General features: G+C 36.1%; 1 protein-coding gene across 2 annotated transcripts; it reads right to left on the bottom strand.

Annotated features, from left to right (window-relative positions):
• Positions 1 to 833: 833 nt before the first annotated feature.
• Positions 834 to 21,980, bottom strand: BNIP2 (BCL2 interacting protein 2). 2 transcript variants are annotated; one of them, XM_032481064.1, is made up of 11 exons: positions 21,762 to 21,980; positions 17,627 to 17,733; positions 16,532 to 16,599; positions 15,883 to 16,059; positions 14,059 to 14,235; positions 11,149 to 11,251; positions 10,292 to 10,423; positions 9,103 to 9,189; positions 8,886 to 8,984; positions 8,128 to 8,163; positions 834 to 5,430 (listed from the first exon to the last, which is right to left on the bottom strand). In XM_032481064.1, the coding sequence occupies exons 2-11, from the start codon at positions 17,674 to 17,676 to the stop codon at positions 5,379 to 5,381; spliced, it is 981 nt and encodes a 326-aa protein (XP_032336955.1). In that variant the 5' UTR covers positions 17,677 to 17,733; positions 21,762 to 21,980; the 3' UTR covers positions 834 to 5,378. The 2 variants fall into 2 exon arrangements, with proteins under 2 accessions (XP_032336955.1, XP_006182402.1); XM_006182340.3 differs by lacking the exon at positions 8,128 to 8,163.
• Positions 21,981 to 23,756: the final 1,776 nt, after the last annotated feature.

The following is a 23,756-nucleotide window of genomic DNA, read 5'->3' as shown; positions in this document are numbered from 1 at the left end:
TTGGGAGCAGAGAGCGGGGAGGTGGAGAGAGGGGCGTGGGGCCGCAGTCCAACCCCTAGCCCGCTCCACAGGCTTAGTTTCCGAGTAATTCACCAGGTTCACTAAGTCGTCCCTAAGGGAATTTTAGAGACTACTTTTCTTCACGGTTACATGCACAGTTAGGAAATGTTGGGCAGTCACATTTTGTGCCTAAGGTGTAATTCAGGGTAATACTGTTGAAGACTGACATGTGGAAAGATTTTAGCACGGATTTCTTAATTCAAAACAGGGCTGCAATTCATTTAGCCCAGTAAACGTTTAGTTTATGAATCGTTAAGTATTTTTATCTAGGGGGATTTGTATTTAAAATTCGTGCCAAAGGCAAGGGAAATACTGCAATATGTATTTCGTGTTTATGTAGTCCCAAATGGTATCCTAAATGTGGATCAAAGTCGGCAGCAATCTGCACAGCTGTTTGTGTTTAAGCAGAACAGTGATTAAGGAGTAAATGCAAACAAATGCTACCAACTGGAACCTCTGAGCAGGTCTACAAAGTAAACAGGTTATTATTTATACAAAGTTTTCAGCCACTTATTCATTTCATTGTTGGATTCCCCATTAACTAAAATAATACTAAACTATGAAATAATTTGGTTATAATTAAGGTAAAATTTAAAATTAAAGCAGGATGAACTCTTCGCCCTCCTGAATAGGAAGCAGCACCAAAACTACAGAAAGAGAAACAAGAGTAAAAGTATAAAATTATTTGAAAAGCTTACAAGATAATTCAGTGTAAAAATTCAGCAGTAAGTAAAGTGGAAGACTGAAAAATGTGATAAAATGAGTCAAAAACAAACTTTCCAATTAATTTATTTAAAGTCATTAATGTTGCAACAATATGATGTGCAACAGATCAGGACACAAGTTATCATATTCCTTAACATATTCCTTAAAAGAAAAATAAAATAGTACATCTTCTTGATATATCAAGACCCAAGTATTTCTTACAGGGACCACATCAACATCTTGCACACACAGTCATTAGACCTGAATTTCTCGCACTTAGAATGAGAGCTCTAGGCTAGGCAGCGTCATTTGAATAGTAGTAAAATGATTGCAGTACATTGTGTCTAAATGACAGCATGTGAACTTCCACTAAGAAAAAGGCTAGAATCTTTGAGATATATATCAAAGTGCGTTAGTGTCTAACAAACTCTGAATTTGCAGTGTTCCATGTGAACGATGCCCCAAGGGCTGTACACTCAATATTCCTGAACACTATTTACTAGCTAGGTTTAGGTAAATAAACTGTTTAATGGGCATAACTTTAGAAAGTTTATATACAAAAAGTGCAGTGGAGTAGCTAACTAATATTTTTTAAGTTCTTCCTTAGGTACACTGAATGTTAAAACAAAAATTTCAAAATGCTAATGCTTTAAACTCTTGTAGAATGTCTTACAAGACAGAATCAGCCAGCCATTTGATGTAAACAGCTTACTATATATAACTCTTCAGTAATATAAAAGCATTAAACCCTTGATTTTCTTATGGAGTTTAACTGGTTAGTAAGTACTTTATGTAGACTTTTCATAGCATTTTAAAAGTAGTTCTCAAAACGTAAAAAATTATGTAATCTATCATATACAGTTGCAGTAACAGTTCTATTCAAATTTTAGTGTCACACCTTGCAGTCCAACATATTACCTTATTTTACATTACCAGTTAGAACTTTAAAGGAAAGTTGTTATTACTAGGACGCACCACTGATCTAATTCACTCACAATCCTGGGATGGGAAGAGGGGGGCGAAAGACTCCCCAGTTAACTCTTCTATACTATTAGAACATTGAGCAGATAATCTCCCACTTCCTTTACCAGCTGACCTTCCCAATCAAGTCTACGTCCGTAACTCTTTCTCCCAGCAACTCAAATTATACAATGCCTGTTCCCTGTGACAAGAACAGAATTGGTCAAACTTACAAGTACATTAGTTCCTCCATCTATCCCATCATTCTGAGATTTGTGATCCATTTCTCCAATAGCTATAATGCAGGAGAAAAAATAGGCATGAAAACAAAACTGGGGTAGCCACATCTATTTTCAACCTCCTCTTGACCAAGCAATGGGGGCAATTTTCCACATACAACATGGGAAAAAAGGATGAAGCTGTCATCTTATATATAACCATAGCAGTGTCATCAGGAAACTGGTCTGATGTGTCCTGATGCTAATTTAACTATCATTTGCAATCTAAAAAGCCACTTCTGCATTAATTAGAACACTTTCAAATTCCCTGAGCACACATACAGAAAAGCAGCCAAGGAGTAATGCTATGTAGTCATTTACCAGAAGTCTATCAAAAAGCAGATTTCTTCTTAAAATTTTTTTAAATTCTGGAATTGCAGCTGAAGAAAGTCTAGCTACCTACATACACTTTTCAATCAACAAATTTCACTATCCAGTGTGGTTATTAAATAGTGGTGTCCATTTTGGAAAACTACATTAATGTTTACCAACCATGAAATACGAAATGTAACCTAGCCCTGAACTTCAATCTGAGCGTTGTAATTGCTGACTTTCCCTATTTAAACTTACTTTGCTATGAAGAGACAAAGAAAGCAGGGGAAGGTATGAATTCTTGTTACAGGTACTACCAGCATTTTCCCTTCCACTCCAGTCTCCCTATTCACATATTCTGTGCGTAGCCTGCAGGTTTTCCTGCTTGATACAAGAAACAGTACCAATGTTTGCCATATATAGTACTTCCGTTAACAAGGACACATTCAGTGGCCTTCTTAGATTACAGTTCCCTTTATAGTTTTCTTTCTCTTACCTCCTTATTTTGTTATCTTCCTTTTCAGCTTCTCCGCTAGGCCCTACTTAGAATCATATTTCTTTACATACCCCCCATCCCCAGGTAGGACTATTCAGCTTCAACTGTAGGATCAATATACTGTCTTCTTAGTGCTAATAAAGAATATGGCCGAGCACAACACAAATTCCTTTACGAGAAACTTCTGGCTAAAAAGAGGCACTCAAAGCCCAAGCACAACAAAAAAAACAGTGGCAAGAGCATCAAATTAAACAAGTTAGATCCATGATTCCAGCAGAAAGATAAAATCACACAATTATATGTAATTTTACCTCAATCAAAAATGGAAAATTAAAATTAAATGATATGGGGAAAATGTCTCACAGCCACAAATTACAAGTAACAATAAATGCTTTTCCTCTAACCTCCTTGTTATGATCTTAAGTCTCACAGTTAAGAGAAATTACAGGGCACGTCCCTATAGCAGATTCCATTAAGGTGTCGGTTAGAGTAGAAATCCTTTTAAATCTAGTGATTCCCAGCACATCCCTTTGTTTATATCCCAAGTGTTATCACTGTTCTCTCTGAATTTTACTGTTCTAATAGAATACAGGGTACTTCTACTTAAAAAAAAAACAACACATAGAAAATACACTTTTGCAGTAAGTTGTATCAATAGGCAGGAACAATGCTTGCAAAAGGCAATCGACAGTGTAAAGTGTTGAAAGTGAAGAACTGGGCACATAAGGTGGCGCACAGCCACCTACTTTAAAAGCTCAGCCCAGTTTGAATGAGATAGAAATTTATAGATGACAGACGACTTAATGTGCTCTATAAATATAGACCCTAATCACACTTCAATTCAGTACGCACCCTTATTCGTAATCCTCGTATGGTAAGCGTTCAGAAGGAATGTCTAAGCTGTTATTGGTTTGCTTTTTGAACACAAAGTATTTCTAAGATTGGAGCACGGAATAATGGTTTTGGCTTTATTCATTATAGTGACATTAGTTTGGGACCTGCCTATAGCTGCTGGATCCAAGTTAAGTCAGGAGGCTGCTGAGGAAAATCTCATCCTGGGAACCCTCCAGCATCTCCCACAAGTGGGCTTGGAGTTAGCCTGTCAAGTTTACGCCTGAGAAGGATAAAAAAGACAATTCTATTTTGTGGTAGAAACTTTTTTACTAAAAACAGCAATGATAAAGCTACATGTGTGTTCAGTCTAGGATATAAGCTTAGCTATCAATTTTGCTATTCTTTTGTAAATTACCTCATAGGAGGGGCTTGAACGTGGTACGACCCTTAAGTTATGAAGGTACTAAGTTTACCAAATGTATATGAGCCCCACAAGTACATGACACAGTATTAGACCAATCTGGTTTTAGGGTAATTTTGTGAGTAATTAAGTTCTGTTTGGGGGCATAAGTACAATTTACTGCAACGTAGAGTCAAGGTACTTACCAAATTAAAGAATTTTACATGCTTACACCAAATGCTATCCAAGACAGCATAATATAATGATGCTCTAAGACTTACAAAATAACTTAATTTACAGTACTGTCAACAAGATCCAACAGAAAATGTGGAAACATACCATATCTGCCTAAGTCAAACACCCGATACGAAGTATTTTGGTCAAGAGCCCACACTGAGATCAGTTAATAAAGCAGCCCCTGTTTTCTAAAGAAAAGTAGTGACAGTTCCTCTGAACAGTACACTGCACTCACACAAATTCAGGAGAGTGATACCCTGGACACACAAGCTTACTTCACATTAAGTGAACAAACCTAAAATTTTTATCAAGTTCTGACTTTTGGCCAGAAGACAAAATGTCTGACATATACATATATACAAACCCCAATTCTTAACCTCTTACATTCTCTAATTCTAAAAATGGCTTTTTCACTTGTCTGAAAGTTTAAAAATGAAAAAGTGTGCAACACACTTGTATTTGTGTGTCTGAATTGAGACACAATAAACATTAAGTGAGAAAAAAGCTCAGAATGGTACTAATCTACTTAGATTATGTACATGACCTTTGGGTGTTCATGAAAACCAGTTTAACTGTCCCATCTTATGAGCAACTTTATTTTCTAAGTGACCCAGGAAATGTATTTAACCATTTACAAAAACAAAAATTCTAACATGCACTTTACAAAATCATGGTCTTATTTACCTGCATATTCTTCCACAAGAGAGCTACACATTAAAAAATATTGCTCAAAAACATAAAAATATATATTATCTCTTTCCTTTTCCATTTAGACATATAAATATTTTACTGAAGAAGATGCATCATTTAATAAACAAATGCAAAACCTGCTTTATATAAAGTGTGGTTCTCTGCTATTTAGCAATATAAAATATAAAATGATTATAATATAATTACCTGGTAAAGAGCTAAATTCAAGAGATTTGCAAACCAGTACAGCAGTGAACAGTCCCTTATACAAAAGTCCATTTAAGAAAAAGTCAAGTCAATTTTGTAACAGGTTACATAAAAATCAGGACCAGTAAATGCATTATAAATGCAAAGAAGAGCACGGCTTCATCAGCACGTTCTTCAGTCTGTTTGGACCATGCCAATCTTACTGCTCACTTTTTGGTTCATCTTGTTTTCCATTAAGCTCTTGATCAACTCTGTTTAATGAAAAACAATACAGATACTAAGACATCAGCAAATGAACAATTCTCTTTCTAAAAATAAGTGACTGATTTTAGCATAGATTATTATTCTGTTAAAAACAAAGCTTTGCAAAGAAGCGGATATAGTAAAAGGTTACCAAACATTTCCCCAACCAGGAAAGGTAATTTTTAAAGGCAAGAGGATCCTGGCAAGAAATGTGACTGTGTCTTTAAAAATTATAAGATACTTTACATACAAATCCACATAAACCATATTAAAAATTCAAATTACAGGCTTTGGGAGCATAGTTCAGTGGTAGAGGGTGTGCTTCGCGTGCTTGAGGTCCTGGGTTCAATCCCCAGTACCTTCATTAAAAAAAAATTCAGATTACAACAGGCATATTAAAATGCTGAACTGTAGCATGGCTGGGGCAAGGATCTAACCGGTAAGAGAGTGGTAGGAAAAGCAATTCCTTCAAAAATGACTTTGTTAACTAGAATATTAAAATGCCACTAATGCCACCAATTGGCCATTTTTTTCAGTGATTAAAAATGCTTATTTATAGATCCATAAGTATTCTCCAGAATGTACTGGCACACTTAAGAATGTGAATGCCTTTCAATTATTGTGATAGTAAGGAGCCACAGAGTGGAATAATCAGAAACATCTAGACGTACATGAAAAATCTGACTGGACCAGAAGTGGGTTGCACAGAAAGCACATCAAAATTTAGGCAAGTAAGGATTAGAAAAATTAGGTAATTACCACACAAATATTATAGACAACCCTTCACAGGTAATGTACAACAATCTACTGCTACTATATTTGTATATTTATACTATATTTGTAGTAGTCTGAATTACTAACGAAGGGAAGTTTAAAACAATTTATCATGATATATGAAGATACTTTCCACACTTGTTTCCATTACTGTATCACTTGAACTTCAGTGAATCAGACCTAAAAGCCCTGGCCTGTGGTAAAGCCAGATTAACCTCTAAAAATGCTTTTATACTGTTATCAAAAATTTGAAAGGTATATATTTTTACTAAGGCATGCAATACACATCGACCCCTTCAACATCTGAAATATTGGTATGAACTAATTTCACAATCACCTTATTTCTAAAATCTGTCCAAATATGAACAATGAACACCTGCCTGGCCTCTCTTGCACTGAGTTGTTTGAAACATCTAAAACATTTTAAACTGCTATACTTCAGCATTCAGTTTTGAATCCTCCTTACCAGTACTCATTATACAGATTTCACTTTAAGTAAGCTCTCTGACACATAGCTTCTGCTATTTAGTTTTAAAAACACACCCCTCTATTTTTAAACTTGAATGTTATCATTTTAAATCTGACAAGGATTTATTAGTTTTTAAAGCTAACTAAACTTTGTACAAAAACTTAAGAAGTGCCTGAAAGATACATGTAATGATTGAATTAAGGTTAAATGAAACAAAAGGAAAAAAGGAAAAAAAGTCGTGGTAGGTTACACATACAATTAAATAAAAGGCAAAATTCCACTTTTTCTCTAATGCCTTCTGTCAGGCAAATGAATACTAAAACTTTTGTAGAAAGACATGATACAGCAGATGTAATCAACAAAGGCAACTCATTTTGAAATCCATGAAGCAGCTGGCTTCAAAATACTCTACAATTACAGACTACATTTTAAATTTCAGCCAGTTGTCTGGCAAATGCCCACCAATGCCTTGAGAGGAAAGAGAAATCAGCAAAAAGTAACTTAACTGTCCATGTGCCTATGTTAAAATGTTTACCCATAAAGTGTCATATAGAAACGTGAAGCTGTGATTCTATCACAAGGTGAACTGAGTTCCTGCCCATATACAGAGCCAAAGTATGTTCAAAGAATGTTCCAGTTTCTTAGAATTGGTTCCTTAGAATGGTCAAAATGAAAACTACATATAAATTTCTCACCTTAACTCAATAAAGACTGTGTGACTCTGTTTTGCTAATCTGTCAACATTTAAAAAACCCATTAGCAAGTCAGATCCAAATCCTACAGTTTTCTAAATTACATTATAGAACAGTAACTATTTTATACCCTTTCCTTTCATCTTCTATGCCAAGATATTAATAGATGAGAGATTGTTATGCTCAAAGCAGAAGTATTCAGAAGTATATTTAAGATGGAAAGCAGAATGTTTAACTATTAAACGGTACATTGAACTTTTAGGTATTTTATCACATGTAGAATTTGACTGGTTAGCAGGCCATTTAAGCATACAAGGAGATGAATGTTGGTTAGCCAAAGAATATGTGCATTGCAAATATAATCATCAACCCCTGGTGGTGGGGGACGGACTCATTAAAAATGCATATTTCAAAAACACAAGTCAGATTTACAGCATATGGTGAAACCAGTAAGGTCTTACAAGGAATTGGTTTTGCAAATAGTGTTCTTAGGAATTTCTCTAGTTTCACCATCAGTATTTAAACCAAAAGGAGAAGGAGATGTGAGCTTTATTTCCTACTGGCACTATGTATGGTGTTCAAATAGAGTGAATCCAAGCTATACTCAGCACCTGGAACTTTGGATTCATACCGTATTTGGATTCTGGGGTCTATTATATTTGCAAGTGCTATTATCTTTGTCTACCAGCTAACCAACCAATAAGGAAGAGTTAGTCTGTGCAATGCAAATGGACTAGTCTAGATGCAACCCAGTCAAGGTGTGCATATACCTTTTCTGTTTCTTTTTTAACTTTTCTTCTTCATACCTTGGTAGGGAAGAGTTATTTCAGTAAATATACATGTTATGAAGATGAACAAAAACTTGAAAAAAGGCACTAAAAATAAACTCATAAGTTTGTAAGCAAAATGAAAAATATTTAATATACTATACAGGAAGTCAAAACTGACTTAAGAAATGTGGCTTTGACATATTCAACAGGCTAAAATCTCAGATTAACAGAACAAACCAACATTTTTCTATATTAAAGCACTGTGATACTGAAGTATTTGTGTTAACAGCCTTCCACCAAGTCCTTTTAAAGGTGAGATGGAAATAAATGAAAATTCCAGCCACTGAAAAGTATTAAGGTCAGGCTGATATGAATATTTCATTTCCCTAGCAAAATCATTATTTGATGCCATGAGGAGCTTATGCAGATCTGGAGAGCAGGATGTTCAAGTTTGGAGAATGTTCTTCAGTACTGACCAATTAGGAAATCATCTCTTAGACTACAACTAGTCTTTAAAAATATAAATGAATCACAACCAGAAACAATTCCTCCTACTTTAACTGACTGCCTGAAGAACACGGTGACCTATGGGAAAGAGGTTGCAAAGTGTCTCCCTTCCCTTTTCTTTGGTACAAAAATGAGCAGTTACAAAATATGTATACTATATGAAGTGAGAAAGAATGAGTATCAAAAAATTTGCCTCTTGCACATCAAAATATAAAGATCCAATACAAGCAAAGAAATAAAACAAAACATACTGTTTTATGCATTCTGGTATGCCAACATATTCCATGGGGACAAGTTCCGCTAGTTCTGCCAAATTAAAGACGTATCTAATTTTTTGGCTGAATTTTGAGCTATGGGAGAAAATAAAAATAATTATCTTAGTATTTCTGACCAACAGAACTAACATGAAATTCATACAAGGAGTTCATGTTCTTATTTTTTTAAAGAAAATGGTTCTCAGAAGATTACCTAATAAATGGTCTTGTGACAGCCAGAAGTGTTCTGATAAACCAAGAGGGATGTACAATGATTAGAGATTTTAGGTTTTTCCGTAACCTGGAGTTTAAAAAAAGAGAAAGTTTAAAAGCTCTACAAATTCTAATGCCAGAGGAAGAGCAAACAAATCAATAAGTATGTGCAAGTCTATACAAAAAAAAAATCAACTGAAAAACTCTCATCCAAGACTTGTCATTTAGATATGACATTCCTAAAGACAAGCAAATGCACTCTTGAATTCCAATGGTCCTACCTACTGGTATGAATCTGACTAAATTTATGTCCACGGTGTAGCCTATTATTAAATATCTCCTAGAATACATTCACTTGTCTTCAGGACTGTCAATCAGGGTAGAGGCCAACACTGAATATAAAAGTCAGTTGTTTTCATTTTTCAGAGGGGCAACTGTTACTAATTTCTTCAACACCATGAAGGCACTGGGCTGGCAGAAAGGTGGGAGCGGAGACCATAAGAACAGGTAACATGGTTCAGATCTAATGTATTCTTACAGAGTCTAAAATTTTTATTGAAAGTTAAAAGCATTATCCTAGACAACTTAAAATGTTAAAAATAAAAACCGCTGTTTTAGCAGTATATTTCACACTTAAATAAAGGCATCAGTAAGGATTTTTTTTTTTTTGTCCTAATCACAAGAACTAGCCAACGTCATGTGCAGGCATGAAGAGAAACCTATTAATGGGTTGGAGTTGATTAAACCAGTCTGAATTAGCTATGGTCAAATCAAACCAAACGGAAGATCAAAATTCCTTCCATTAGCATGGATGACTAACTCCCAGGAGAATACAATTCCAGAGCTCATTCCAAAGATAGATTATAGCTCAGCAAGCATCTTAAGAAACATATTATACTAAGCACTATAAATTAGGCAAGATCCAGAATATAACAAGAACAGGGAATGTGCTAAATTCTCCATCCTTCCCCAAAACATAAAGTATAGGAAAGTGTTTGATGTGGTATAAATAAGGAGAAATAAAGAATGATTTTTATAAGTTTGAAGACAGAAACTTGTCATGAAATTAATAAACTTAATTTATGAAGTAGATACATGGTGGCTTTAAGTGGCAACAGAAAATAAAATTTAATCTAATAAGGCCATTATAAAAATTATTCAGACTAGCTTTTAACTTGTATTTACAATACCGTCTATCAATCTGTTGATAGCATTTCCTGAGCCATCCCAAACTGGGCATTTTTCTTCGAGTTGTTGCACCATTTAAATAAACTATCATGTAGTTTTCTGCTACTAACAGCTCCAAAGTGCCAATAACATACCTGTAAAAACAAATTAGGTTTAAGTTTTAAATGTCATTTTGCAGAACCAAACCAGGTTTTCCAAATTACATAATTCTTTTCCCTCCCCTTCAGTGAGAGCAAAAACAATTAAAAATTTAAAACTGCTTTAGTTGGTATTATGATTATTTAAAGAAAAGAAGAGTTCATTTAGAAACCTTTATTGAAACGTTTATAGATGATATGGTATCTGGGATTTACTTCAAAATTTTACCTTGGGGGTGTATAAATTGTGGGAATAAAGTACAAATTGATATTTGTGGAAATGGGTAATTGTTACACAAATATTTAATGTATTTCTATCTTTGTATATGTTTAAAATTTTTCCCAACAGTTTTTTTTTTTTTTTTTAAACTGCACTAAGTTGAGAAATAGAATGACTCTGGAAATAAAGCTGAATCAGCTTAGCTACATTTGGCTTCTTGGGGGTAAATGTAATTTAGCCAGCTGATTTTGAGATCAGTTACTTCTTTACACTTACTGTGTCCTCCAACGTAAAATAGTAAGTTAGAACAGATAATCTGAAATATCCCTTCCAGTTTTCCTTTTTTGAGGGGGACAATGGATAGTTTCACAATGCCAAAAAATTGATTTAAGGAACCAGAACTGGGATATTGATAATTCTTACCCAGCTAAAGTTCACCTCCATAAACGGGAGATGTACTTAACTCAATTCTGTCCAAACACTTTTGTGATGATCTACTTACTTAAAGAGATTGTCCATCAGGTATCTATAGTTAGGTTGACCACTTTCGGGCATAAAACAGACAGCAAACACAACGATGGCGTTTAATCCATCCCCATAATATCCTGAAAAACGACCCAAAGACAAAATCATCAGCATGGTTCTACTCTGAAGATTGTTCAGAAGATATCGATTATGGTTGATATAGTCTACACGTTTCTGAATCAAAAATATATTTTCTGTTCTGACCGTATAGTCTTGTAGAGATCTTTATATCTCCTCTTCTCAAAAAGAGAATAAAATCTGAAGGGGAAGGGTGAGCATAAAAACCTGAAACTCACTTAAATTAGTATACTCAGAAAGCCAGTCTTATTTTAGCACGTAGATAGTGATATAATCTAAGCAGACACAATACAGCAACATCCTCAACAAAATCTTCTTATGCAACCTATACTTAAAGTGGTTGCTTTTTAAAAAAGTTTTAAATATGAAAACGAATATATGTATGGATATGCCTGACTGGGACATTCTGCTGTACACCAGAAATTGACACACTGTAACTGACAGTACTAAAAAAAAAAAGGTAAATAGTTTTACATTCAATGATGTCTAACATTTTGCAGATGTTAGGGTATTACAACTAAGAAAAGATTATACCTCTGATATAAGTCTAAGTGGAAGAAAAACAGTGCTGAAATGTGTTTTAATTATAATCTTTAAAATGTTTGTTTTAATTTAATTATAATACAGATATTAAGCTGTAATCAGTGACAGATATTTCTGCTTTGACTTTTATTTCCATTATTTACATACATGCACTGAAAAGGTTAGATCATTTCAAGTACATCAGAATCTTCACTATCTTTCTTAATCCCTTTGTCACAAAACACATTATGGTAATTCAATAGGATAAAAAGGCCCTAATAACTTTCCCCCAAGAAAAATATAGCACTATTTCTAAAAGACATTAGGTTTAAATGATGAGGCAGGTCTCACAACTTGCTTCCAATGAGCTGGCTGGATTAATGAGTGTCTGTGGACCTTCTGATCCATATTATCCTGTTTTTCTTCATCTGAATAAGATTAAATTAGGCAGAATAATGTAACTGCAAATATTCAAGTGATTTGCTTTCAGATAAATGAAGACTACAGAAATAAGCAGAAGAATGCACTGGGTAAAGAGTAAATTAAGCGGAAATGACTCTACCTGAAATAGCTAACCCGCTGCACCTACGTGGCCTCCTGTCCTGCATTAGGATTTCAGGTAATATGACATGCTCTACAGAGTAAGTTGCATTCTGACTACTGCTAGCATCCTGGCACTGTTTACAAAGTGCTGAGGTAAACCATATACAGCACAGTCAGACTGACAGAAGTTACAACTGCACTTTGTAGCTTTTCCTATTTCACTTGCAAAATTGTAAAGGAACAAAGCCTTAATTTTGTATATCCCTCAAATATGTAAAGTAGGTGTTTCATAAAAGTGCGGAATGAACAAATTCTCTACTTTGTGGTAAAGTTAAATGATTTGCTCTGGATTTTAGGGTAAAGAGTAGTATTTTAGAAGGCCAGGTTTTATTTATATCCACAAAAGATTTGTACAAGAATGTTCATGGCAGTTGTAATCATAACACTTCAAACTGGAAACAACTCACATGTCCATTAAAAAAAAGGATGGATAAGCATACTAGCTTATCCACACAATGTAGTGCCACTCCGCAGTAACAAAGAGTGAACTACAGATACACGTTACAACACAGATGAATTTCAAAATGATCATGCTGAGCGAAAGAAGCAGACAAAAGAGTATATACTAAATGATTACACTTACATTAAATTCTGTAACAGGCAAAACTAATCATGGTGTAGGTATCAGCATAGTGGTTAATGGAGAGACGGTACTCTTTGAGAAGGAGTAATAGAAAATTTTCTGGGGCAATGAAAATGTTCTGTCTAGGGGGTGTAGATTATATGGGTATATGGTTATATGGGCATCTGTCAAAACTCAGTGAACTGTATATGTATACACTTAAGACTAGAGCATTTCCAAGTGAAATAAGTTGGAAAGAAGAAAGACAAATACTGTATGTCATGTGTACCTAAAATCTGAAAAACTGAACTCACAGAAACAGAGAATAGAATGGTGGTTACTAGGGACTGGGGGATGAGGGGACAGAGGAGATGTTGGTCAAAGTACAAACTTCCAGTTAGAAGATGGGTAAATCGTGGGGACTAATGTACAATATGGTGACTGTAGTTAACAATATTGGGAGTATACAGCTCAGTGGTAGAGTGTGTATTCAGCATGAGGTCCTGGGTTCAATCCTTAGTGCCTCCTTTAAGTAAATAAATGAACCTAATTACCACCTCCCCCCAAAAAAGCAGCAAAACAAACCATTGTATTATGTACTTGAAAGCTGCCAAAAGAGTAGATCTTAAATGTTCCCAACACAAAAAAGAAATAGTAATTATGTGATGTGATGCAGGTGTTAGCTAATGCTACGGTGGTAACCACTTGCAATATATAATGTTATCAGATGAATGTGTTTTACCCCTTAAACGTAACGTTTTATGTCAGTTTTATCTTAATGAAGCTGGGGGGGGGCGGAATTTGCAAATACTCAAAAAAAAGAGGATTAGAGTGTTTCACTGTATATAAATTATAAATGGATTAAAAGGAGAGAAAGTCAAGTTCCAGTTTGGGGTACCTACAGATAGAGGACAGGGCTGGGAGGGTGGCAGCTCTCACTGCAAACCTGTTGAACTTTAAATGTTGGTTTTATCCTTTTACTTCAAACCTGTTACATCTCTAAAATGACATGATAAATGTTTATTATGCTTTCAAAATTACACTGTCTCAAGGGTGAGACCCTAAGCATTCAGATCCCTGATACTGTATTACAAAATCTGAACTATCTTCCATAACTCTTACCTCCATGGCTGATAACTTTTTTATAGGGCTCAATTGCTTTCATATCAACCCTGTGGTCCTGTTCTCCAATTCTGAACATACGCCATCGTCGTCCGTCTTCTTTTTCTTCTGCTGTTGAATATTCAGTAATTGAGCCTTTCCTAATAACTTCAGTAGTCTTAGGTTTGGGAAGATCATCTGTCAAAATAAAAGGTTTTTGAATCACAGATTATTATTGTACAATAAAAATCAGATTACATGTTAACCACTTTACTATCTAATTAGATTGCTCAGAGAATGTTTCATTATACCTTCTGTGGAATTTTAAGTATTTCTAATATAACAGAGGAAAAGGCTTGCTCTTGATAAGGCCAATTATATTTCTGGAAATCATAGTTCTTTAACTTTTTTTTGTATTGCCTAATTCAGTAAGGACTTAAAGTGCAATGTCCATCCACAAATTCAGAAAAGATAATTCATAGAGCCATGAAAATCATAGTTGGCCTCACAATGCCTTTCCAGATTCTACTTATAACACTGTCCTTGACAGGTACCATTATGGATTACGGAAAGCAACTATTCAGGGGCCAAATATTTTTTGTTGTTGAGCACAAAAATTATTCCCCGAACATTTTAATACAAGATAGAAAGTGGTTAACTGGTCAATAGTTATTTCTCATTTGATCAGTTTTATCAGGTAGAAAATTATCGATAATATTTTGAAGTGTACATGCAAAAGGCTATTTTAAGTGGACATCAGCCAAAGCATAAGCACCATTGATTAGGTATAATTTACATTTTAAGATTGCATTTTAGGTGATTTTTAATCAAGTAATGATTTTCAAAATTTTAGTATCATAGTCCTTACCAAAAGATGGGGGAAGGGAAACCTACTGTATGTTAGTTGTTTGTTTCCAAGACAAAGCTGTTAACGGAAAATATCCTTCCAGGAAATGACTACAGCAGCATTAAAGAAAGAAGAGACAAAACACATAGGCAGAAAACTATTTCAGTATCTTTATAAAATATTGCTTATTACTGGACCACTTATTGAACCAGTAAAATAGGGAAGAAAAAGTGAACAAAAGATATATAGCACGTTAAGGATCTTGTTCTTTACTGCAGATAACATACCTAGTGCTAAACACTGCTTTGAAGTAAAAGTCATTTTAAAAATGAAATATTATATATATATATAAAATATTATGACTATTTAAAGACACTATATACAGTAATTACCTAATTCAAGAAAGCATGTAAAGCAAAACACATGCCAATTCCTTTCAATTCCAAATTAACTAATAAGGAATATAAGGGAAGGGGCTAGGAGAATACATCAATTCAAGTTGGTTTACAAAGTGCTGCACTATCAGGCAAACCTATTTAAAAAAACTTCCTAAAAAAAATGCCTTCAGAAGTCCCTCTGCAAATCCTCAACTACTTCTAGCAATTCCTCAAAGAATATGTCTCTTCAAAGCTTTTTTCTTAGTTGACTGCCTGAATAAAAGAACATGTCATAATTACCAAGCATTTGAGAGCAACATTAAGAAAAAAACATAACTTTATAGCACTGGGCAATTAAAGTAAAGCCACTACTATGAAGAGTTTTGACCATGAGGATATTCAGTGCTAGCAGAATTTCATATCTTAGTATCAAATATATGAACTTTAAAAAGAATAACATATTTCAACAGAATCCCTTAATCATTGATTCTAGTTGGCTTTATGATCATATTTTAAGGTTTTCTAATTATCCTAATATGAAAATGCCACTGCAGAAACATGTAGATATATGAGCACAAACATTCATTAATAAAGGTCAGGTAAAAACAGTGAGACATTTACCTTCCCACTCAAATTCATTACTGTCCTCGGATGGTGTATCTAAGCCATCTAAGTCAATCTCCCCGCTTTCATCCAAGTCATCTGACAACACAGAGCCATCACTAGGATCCAGAGTCAGGCTAATGTCTGGAGCCATTAGTTTTTTTCTTACTTTATTGCCATTAACTTCTACTGAGCCTGGAATGGGTAAACAAAGTGAAAGATACATTTAGAAGAAATGCATAGATGTACAAATTGAGTAAGAGAAAAGATATCTTGAGAAGGTAACATTAATGAAACACAATCCCAAAGCACTAATTTATCAACTTTGGATTCTGATCACTCCTGCTTCTATATCACAGCAAGATGACACATCCCAGCAAGGATCTGCCTTTTTAAATAACAGAGGCAGACCTTACAGTCCCCTCTCACTACTAAAAATGATCTCCTGTCGCCCGTTTGTTGAAATTTCCGAAACTCAAGGGTATGTTTTTGAAAAGTTAAATTTCCAAAGCATTGCAAAAATGCTTTCCTAAACATTTAACTTATCCTTTGGCACCTTATGATGGATCAAAAACTAAGTATATCTTTTTATCTTAAAGAAATGTGTTAAAAAAAATAGCACACTTAAAGTCTATAATATCACTGAAACTAAGTGTCAGGTTCTTACCAGGCTGACTCTCTGGTCCAGTTACAGCTAATATATCTGCTTCAATACTATCATCTTCCGGTAAAGGTCTAGAAGACACAGATATAATTTTTCACCCAGAAATTAAAAATAAATTTTTTTGAAGTTCAAAGATCTGTTAAAAGAGCTTATAGAAACAATTACGTGGAAAACTGAATAGAGCAATGTTTCTTAAGCTTTAGTAATTTACAAACCACTGTTAAAGAAAATTCAGACTGCCCAAATTAACTTACATATTTATATAAGTAACACATAAAAGATATAAATTCCTTTTGTAACTGCTCTTAAATACAACAAAACAAATATAAAAATCATTAGCCACCTACAAAACACACATATTTCAAATGCATGAATTTAACGTGATGTGTGATCCTATGTATGATGACGAAGCTCAGCTGCCACTCACAATGGGAATATATGACTATAATTTTTGAGCTCAGCACTTCTACACTACTATTATAATGATGTGCTACACAACTGAGTACTCTCCCTATTCCAACTGCTAAGTATTCCAACTGCCAAGCAAACTTCTTGAGCACTGGATGGTCTTCTGACCATCATGTCATGGAAGCATCATTTAAATATAAGCTCTGCCTTTGCTTTTTCTCTCTTCACCCAACTGGTGCCAACAGAGTTGTAAACACAAATGCAAACGTGTCACAGTAGCTGGCCAGATAATCTAGAAAACTTCCTTATTTACTACGTTTTTTCCTTAAGATAAAGCACGCAATTTAACAGTTCTTACAGACAACTCAAGATTCCCTTTCCCCAGAAACCTGACTCTAACAAATACCACATTAAAGCACTGTTTATAACAGTAAAACACTTGAAACTTGAGCGTCCAAAACAAAAATGAAAAGATTATAGAAGATCACATACATATTTGGTTAGAAAGTGGGATACAAGAGAATGAGTCTAACTATTAGACAAAAGAACTTTTGTTTACTAGTATTAAATGCACACCTTTCAATACTGAGTTTCCTTAAGAAACCCAATATTCAGTTAATAAGTGACATCTCAATAAAGAAATTGTGAAATTTTGTTTTAAATTTGTTTTCATTTGGAAGCATTGCTCACATTGGAAAATCTTCATCTTGCCATTCTTCCTTAAGTTCTACACCTTCCATCCTCAGCCTGGACTCAATGTCAACTATAGACTCCTGATAATCCAGAGAGCCAATGTCCTGTAAAAAAGAGGAAAAAATTTTAACAGCTTATTTTCCATTTTATCTGCCGAAAAGACACAAAAATCTTATACCTTAGCTCACACCTCCACCCTGGGTCAGGAAATACATTTATTGGGTTGCAACTACCACTTTTTTTTTTTCCAATTAGAAAACAGGGTATATATATTCTAGTAATCACTGTTTGGTAATTAGGGTATCGTGCAATTAAATACTTTCCAGTTGCATATATGCATATGTGTTCAAGTATGTGATTTAACATTTATTAGGAACTATAAATTATGTAAAAGCAACTGGGGAAGGGAACACAAATACTAAAATTAAATAAATACATTCTCTACTCTAGACCTATAATTAAATTTTCTGTCCTCTGGAGAGGTTAATTCTAGAAACTAAATAATAGTAAATAGCATTTACATGTTCACGATTCAGGAGAGCCAAGTGTTGTGCGGTCTTTTATATTTCCTTCTCCACAGTTCCAATGCCATAATTCCCGAGCCACTTAAAGGTTATTCATTAACTGTCCAGTAAATGAATTATGCTACATTTTGATTTGCTTCATATCTATACCAAGCTTTTCTCATACAGTTTAACGTGAGTTTTCGGATGCTGAACTTAATATTTCTATTAATGCAACTACATGTTTTACCTTGGTCCATAAATTTTAGTTTTAGTTTTTCCAAGGAAGGATGGAGGTGTCAGTATCCTAATTTTACACAATGAAGGATCTAGAGTTTGGTATGGTTGATGAAATAAAAAATAGAGGTATAAGTATATTACTTAAAAAGTCATTAAGATCAACTGGTTAACAGCGCAACAAACACTGTGACAACTCTGGGGGCCAAGAGGTATAAACAAGTATTTAGTTCACTTCCATTAGAGTAAGTCAACAAATGGCTAAAGTTATTTTCTAAAAAAGCAGTAAAACACACAACTCTTCAGAGAGAAAAAGTATTACTAGATTATCACTAGAAGTTTTAATAACAAAGTGGAAGAAAGTGGGATGGGGAAAATCAGGCTTTTCATAGTAAATCTTTCTAAGTTATTTAACTTTTAAAACCATGTATATATAACTTGTGGTGATATTATATGGTTGTCTTATCTACTATGTCATTACAACATTCAAAAGACACACAAAGTTGTACAAAAACCCATTATGTTCCAGAACAACAATGACAAAGTTACATTAGAAATTTTTTGAAGTGTCTGTGTTTTGCTCAATCTCTTAAGCTTATTTTTCTAATTTCCCTATATAAATAGGCTTCCTGTTAAGTTTTACCCCTCAAAAAGAGTCGTGGAAACATATGCCCCAACCTATCTACACATAGTGTCAATTTCTGTTGGTAAAATCATTCCTTGTTTGGAGGAGAAAATACATATCTCGAGAAATTCGAGAGGACAAACCATGTTTTTTAGCTGCTTTACCACTTGAACGAGTCTATCACGTGAAAATATACACAGCAAGCCAGAGTCCTTCAGCCCGCTCAGCTGATTCATTCAGTTCTTACTTTAACATCATTGAATCTTGTAATGTTAATACATCACAGCACACGGTTATGGATACCTAGTTTGGGAATAATTATTTAAGCTAGTTAAACAGAACCTAGGAGGAGAGACAGATTCACTCTTAACCATTTCAAATTCTAGAGGAAAAAGTACACTAGGCAGATAAAAAGTTTATTGAGAGAGGACTACTCTTGGAAGCACATTGTCATCAGCAGCTGTAGGAACAGGAAACAAACAAGAAAGGAGCAATATAAGCAGAACCACTTTGAAGGAAATCAGAATACTGCTGACTCACAAGTTAACAGAAACACCAAACCCCCCAAAAAGTCAAGCTCATAGAGAACAGACTGCTGGTTGCCAGCGGTGAGGGGTGGGAGGTAGGTTAAATGTGTGAAGGGGATCAAATGGAACAGGGTTCCAGCTAAAAAAAAGCCCTGGGAATGTACAGCACAGCACAGTGACTATAGCTAATACTACTGTATTAGATATTACAAAGTTGCTAAGAGAGTAAATCTTTAAAGTTCTCATCACAAGAAAAAAAGTGTAACTAAGAATGGTGATGGATATTAACTAGACTTATTGTGGCGATCACTTTGCAGTATAAACAAATATCGAATCTTCATGCTGTACACCTTAAATTAATAAGTTCAATGTCAATTATACCTCAATGTTGTACACCTGAAACAAAAGATCATGTCAATTATATACCTCAATTAAATGTGATACTCTATCAGAGATGTTAACACAAAGTTCAAGAAGAATTACAATGGTTTGACATTTCTCAAAATTGTGAAGATAATAAAGCACAGGATAATTATGCCACCTACAAAAGGTACATTTATCATATTATAAGTATGCAGAACATACTGGAGATGCTCTGAGATCTTTAAGATTGTCTAATAACTGATCTCTAACACTTCATTGTAGAGTTACAATTAGATTTAATAAAAAGTTGTAAATTCGGAGTATCACTATCATCATATTATACTAGCACTCTGCTTTAGAGAATATAAGCTTCAAGACATCTTTTGATCCAATGTCAGCCAAGACCAGTTTATCGGATATTCCAAAATATTTACATACACTTCCTTTCTTAGGTGTCTTTCTCCACTGGTGCTCTTTCTAGCAGCATGACTCCAGATGAAATGAACAAAACCACCTTTCCAAAGAGTGCTTCTCACATTTACTAACCACTTGCACATTCATCATCTCATACGTTCCAACCAAAAATTTTGTGTCATATGAAACATCGGTGTTTTTATCCCCATTTTATCTTATACAATAGAGACAAATGACACTGTATCTTGGTTCCCAGATTAGACCAAGACTGTTTCTAATACAGCACACTGTCTCCAGTTCACTGGCAACTTTATAAAGAATAAGCCCGTAATGCCAGATTTACACATAGTTTCTAAAGTCCTGTAAGACTACAATAGCACTGACTTATGCTCATCTAGTTCAACCTCCAGGTTTGCAGCAGTGGACCTATCATACTTCCTGTCTAAACCCAACAATATTAGGCTGCAATAGAGGAGACTGTGAAAAGAATACAGTTTAGAGAAAACGTTAAATGATCGGAACTAAGGAAAAGCTGTGCAAGATCAAGATAATATGTTGTAGGGTAACTAGATACGATAACTTCAGTTACAATTCTGAGGAAACATCCATTTACAAATTGCAGAAATTCTTATATAATTTTAGAGATAAAATGCGGTTAATTTGAAAATTAAGCATTAGGAGAAATAAAGGTCCTAATGAAAAAGAGGACGAAAAGAGCAACACCAAAATGCAACCACACACTTCATTCTACTAACGATATGGAAAACACTATGACTACCTGGATGAACATGGCAAACGCCGTGCCCTCAAAGAACTCCCAGAACAGGAAGACGAGGGGAAGTTCAAAGCAACATAATAGACTCATATAAATTTCTGAGTTGATCTAGTATACCTCCAGTGACACTAGATACACCCCAGGAAACCCAAATCACTTTTGCCAGGTATTTAAGTACAAGGTAGTGTCTGAATCCACGCAGAATTCGGCTTTGGGCATTGGAAAGTCCATTAAAGCCTGATTACAAACGCCGCTTCCGTGTCTGTTCCCCAAGGGTGCGGAGCACATTAGACGTCCAAGTTTCTTTGTTCTGCACAAGGACCGACGCTGGTGACAAAAAAGGGATCAACTTGACACAGTCACCGTATCCAGACGGGGGAGTGTGAAGGGGGCTGAAAAGGCAGGTTCCCTGCGGCGCAAAACCGTCACAAACGGAAAAGGGGTGGGACGAAGGTAGGGGAAGCAAGGATGGCAAAAGCGAGCAGAAGCCCAGGCAAGGGCGGGGGCCTCAGCTGGGCGGGGATCCAGGAAGCGCCTCGAGGCAGTTCCTATGGCGCTCGCCACAACGGACAACGCCCTGGGCTTCCTTCCTCGGACGGTCCCGGGTAAGGGCCCCTCAGACGTCCGCCCCCCCAGGCCTGTTCCCAGCTCACACTCGCCGTGCTCAGCCTTCCCCAGTCGCACTTACCCCGGAGGAAGCCTTGGCCTCCTCGTCTTCTTCGCCCCTCCAGCCCGGCGACGTTGGGCTGACGGCCAGGTCGCAGAAGGTAGTGCCGAGCGGAGCCCGCTCCCCTCCGACAGCTGTGAGACCCGGGCTAGTCCCCCGGCCACAGCGGCAGCAGCAGCGGCAGCGGCAGCGACGGCAGCTGACCCGGATGCAGAGAACGGACCCGGCGGAAGTGGCAACATCCCGACCTCCTCCAGACCCGGCAGCCAGCGGAAGCGGAGGCGTGGCGTCACCTAGTAGCCCTCCTCCGCCCGCACCCTCCGTCCTGTGGGGGGTGGGGGGGGGGAACTAACGCATGCGCAGGCGCCCCTGCCCGCGCCCTGGGGCTGCTCAGCGGGTGCGGGGTGGGGTGGCGCCTTCCTGGTTGGGAGGCTACTGGCATTTCCTCTCTGCGCTGGACCGCTGCCCTGGAATCTCAAAGAACTATTTCATATTCTTTGTGTTGCCTTTCTTGGTAATTAAGATATGGATGCAAATGGAGGGGGGGATGACAATATCCTATGTCTCTTTGGGGAGCTAGACCTTAGATTTGGGTAAAAGTAGAGGTGGCAATAGCTCTAAAACATTGCTTTACTTAAACTGTTACCTGAAAACTAGGTTCACCTCTTGGATGTCAGACCGAAAGACAACCAAGCCAAAGATCAGGAGAAGGAAGGATTTTCTTGTAGCAAGTAAGGAGAACACTGAGGATCTTTCCCAAAGCGGTGTCTCTCTTAACAGTAAAACTTGGGAAGTTTTTAAGCTAAGGGTACATGCCGATTCAAGAAGGGGCGTCAGCAGAGAATTCTGCATAGAATTGGGGCAAAGGTGGACAGAGTCCAAGCTTTAGTTGATTGAAGTCGAAAGGGTCAACATTGTCATCCCTTAGGCTCCCGGTGATCTTTGATGGTTGAGCACTTCAGTTTAATCTCTACCACTGAAACAGAACTAGGAGTCTTTACAACTGGTTTATTATCTTTGCTATTACTTCCTTTCTTGCATGATAACAGTCGATTGTTATTTTGTTCCCTTAAGTTCCTTATCACTGACACTGTTTCAAGGTTTAGGGGCAAGCATCGTGGCCAGGCTTGGATCACAAAATGACTTAGGCCCCAAATGGCTTCTCTTTTGTCAAAAAGCTGTATCCAGTTCTCTTCATCTGGGGACCCCCTACCCTATCTGCTTACAAAACTATATGTTGGGAAGGATCAATTTGTTTTTTAAAATTTCTAATTAGTTATGGACCATGCTTTGGGAAGACAAAATAAAAATATTAGCAACATTTTATCTTTAGAGTCAATAGCCATAAAATTACCTGCAAAATTGCCATAGAGTTTCCTAAACACTAACTCTCAATTTCTATACTACCTGTCTCACTGTGGACCAGTAACAGTTCTCTGAAGGGCCCAGGTCAGTGGGCCACATTTTGAGTAGCAACACGTGAACTAAGATCAGTTTGGAAAATACAATGATACCTCTCAAATCTCACCCACTAAATCCCTGCAAAGGCCCAGCAGTCAGCTATCTGTGTAATGCATTATGGAATGGTGGGGCTTAAGGGGAACGGAAAAGCTCAAAATTTTAAATCATTAACCCAAAATGCATCTCCTGGGTTTACAATTCGTTGGCACTATTTACTCACTCTTGGCAGGGGTTAGACTCTCGGTGTCTCATCTATAAGATGGGGGAAAAATAATACTTCATAAGGTTTTTGTGAGAAAAGTCACATATATATTAAAACAGTGCTTGACATCTTGTAATGATATTTAGGTTGGAAATTATTATTTTCCTCCTATTCTACTAATTTTGTTAAGTAGCTGGCAGAGAGAACAAACAAAGCTGATCAACTGATAAACAGAGCTTTAGCTAAACAACTCCTTGGACCATGGTCCTGTAAACAATTTTATCTTCAGTTACTGATTTTTCATGGTTCCACATCCTGCAATAAGTAGTATTCTCCACAGGGTGGCAGAAAAT

The sequence above is a fragment of the Camelus ferus genome, chromosome 6 (genome assembly GCF_009834535.1).
Source record: "Camelus ferus isolate YT-003-E chromosome 6, BCGSAC_Cfer_1.0, whole genome shotgun sequence".
In the NCBI taxonomy this organism is placed as follows: domain Eukaryota; kingdom Metazoa; phylum Chordata; class Mammalia; order Artiodactyla; family Camelidae; genus Camelus; species Camelus ferus.
The sequence above is the reverse complement of the archived record's forward strand: the minus strand, read 5'-3'. Positions and strand labels throughout refer to the sequence as shown.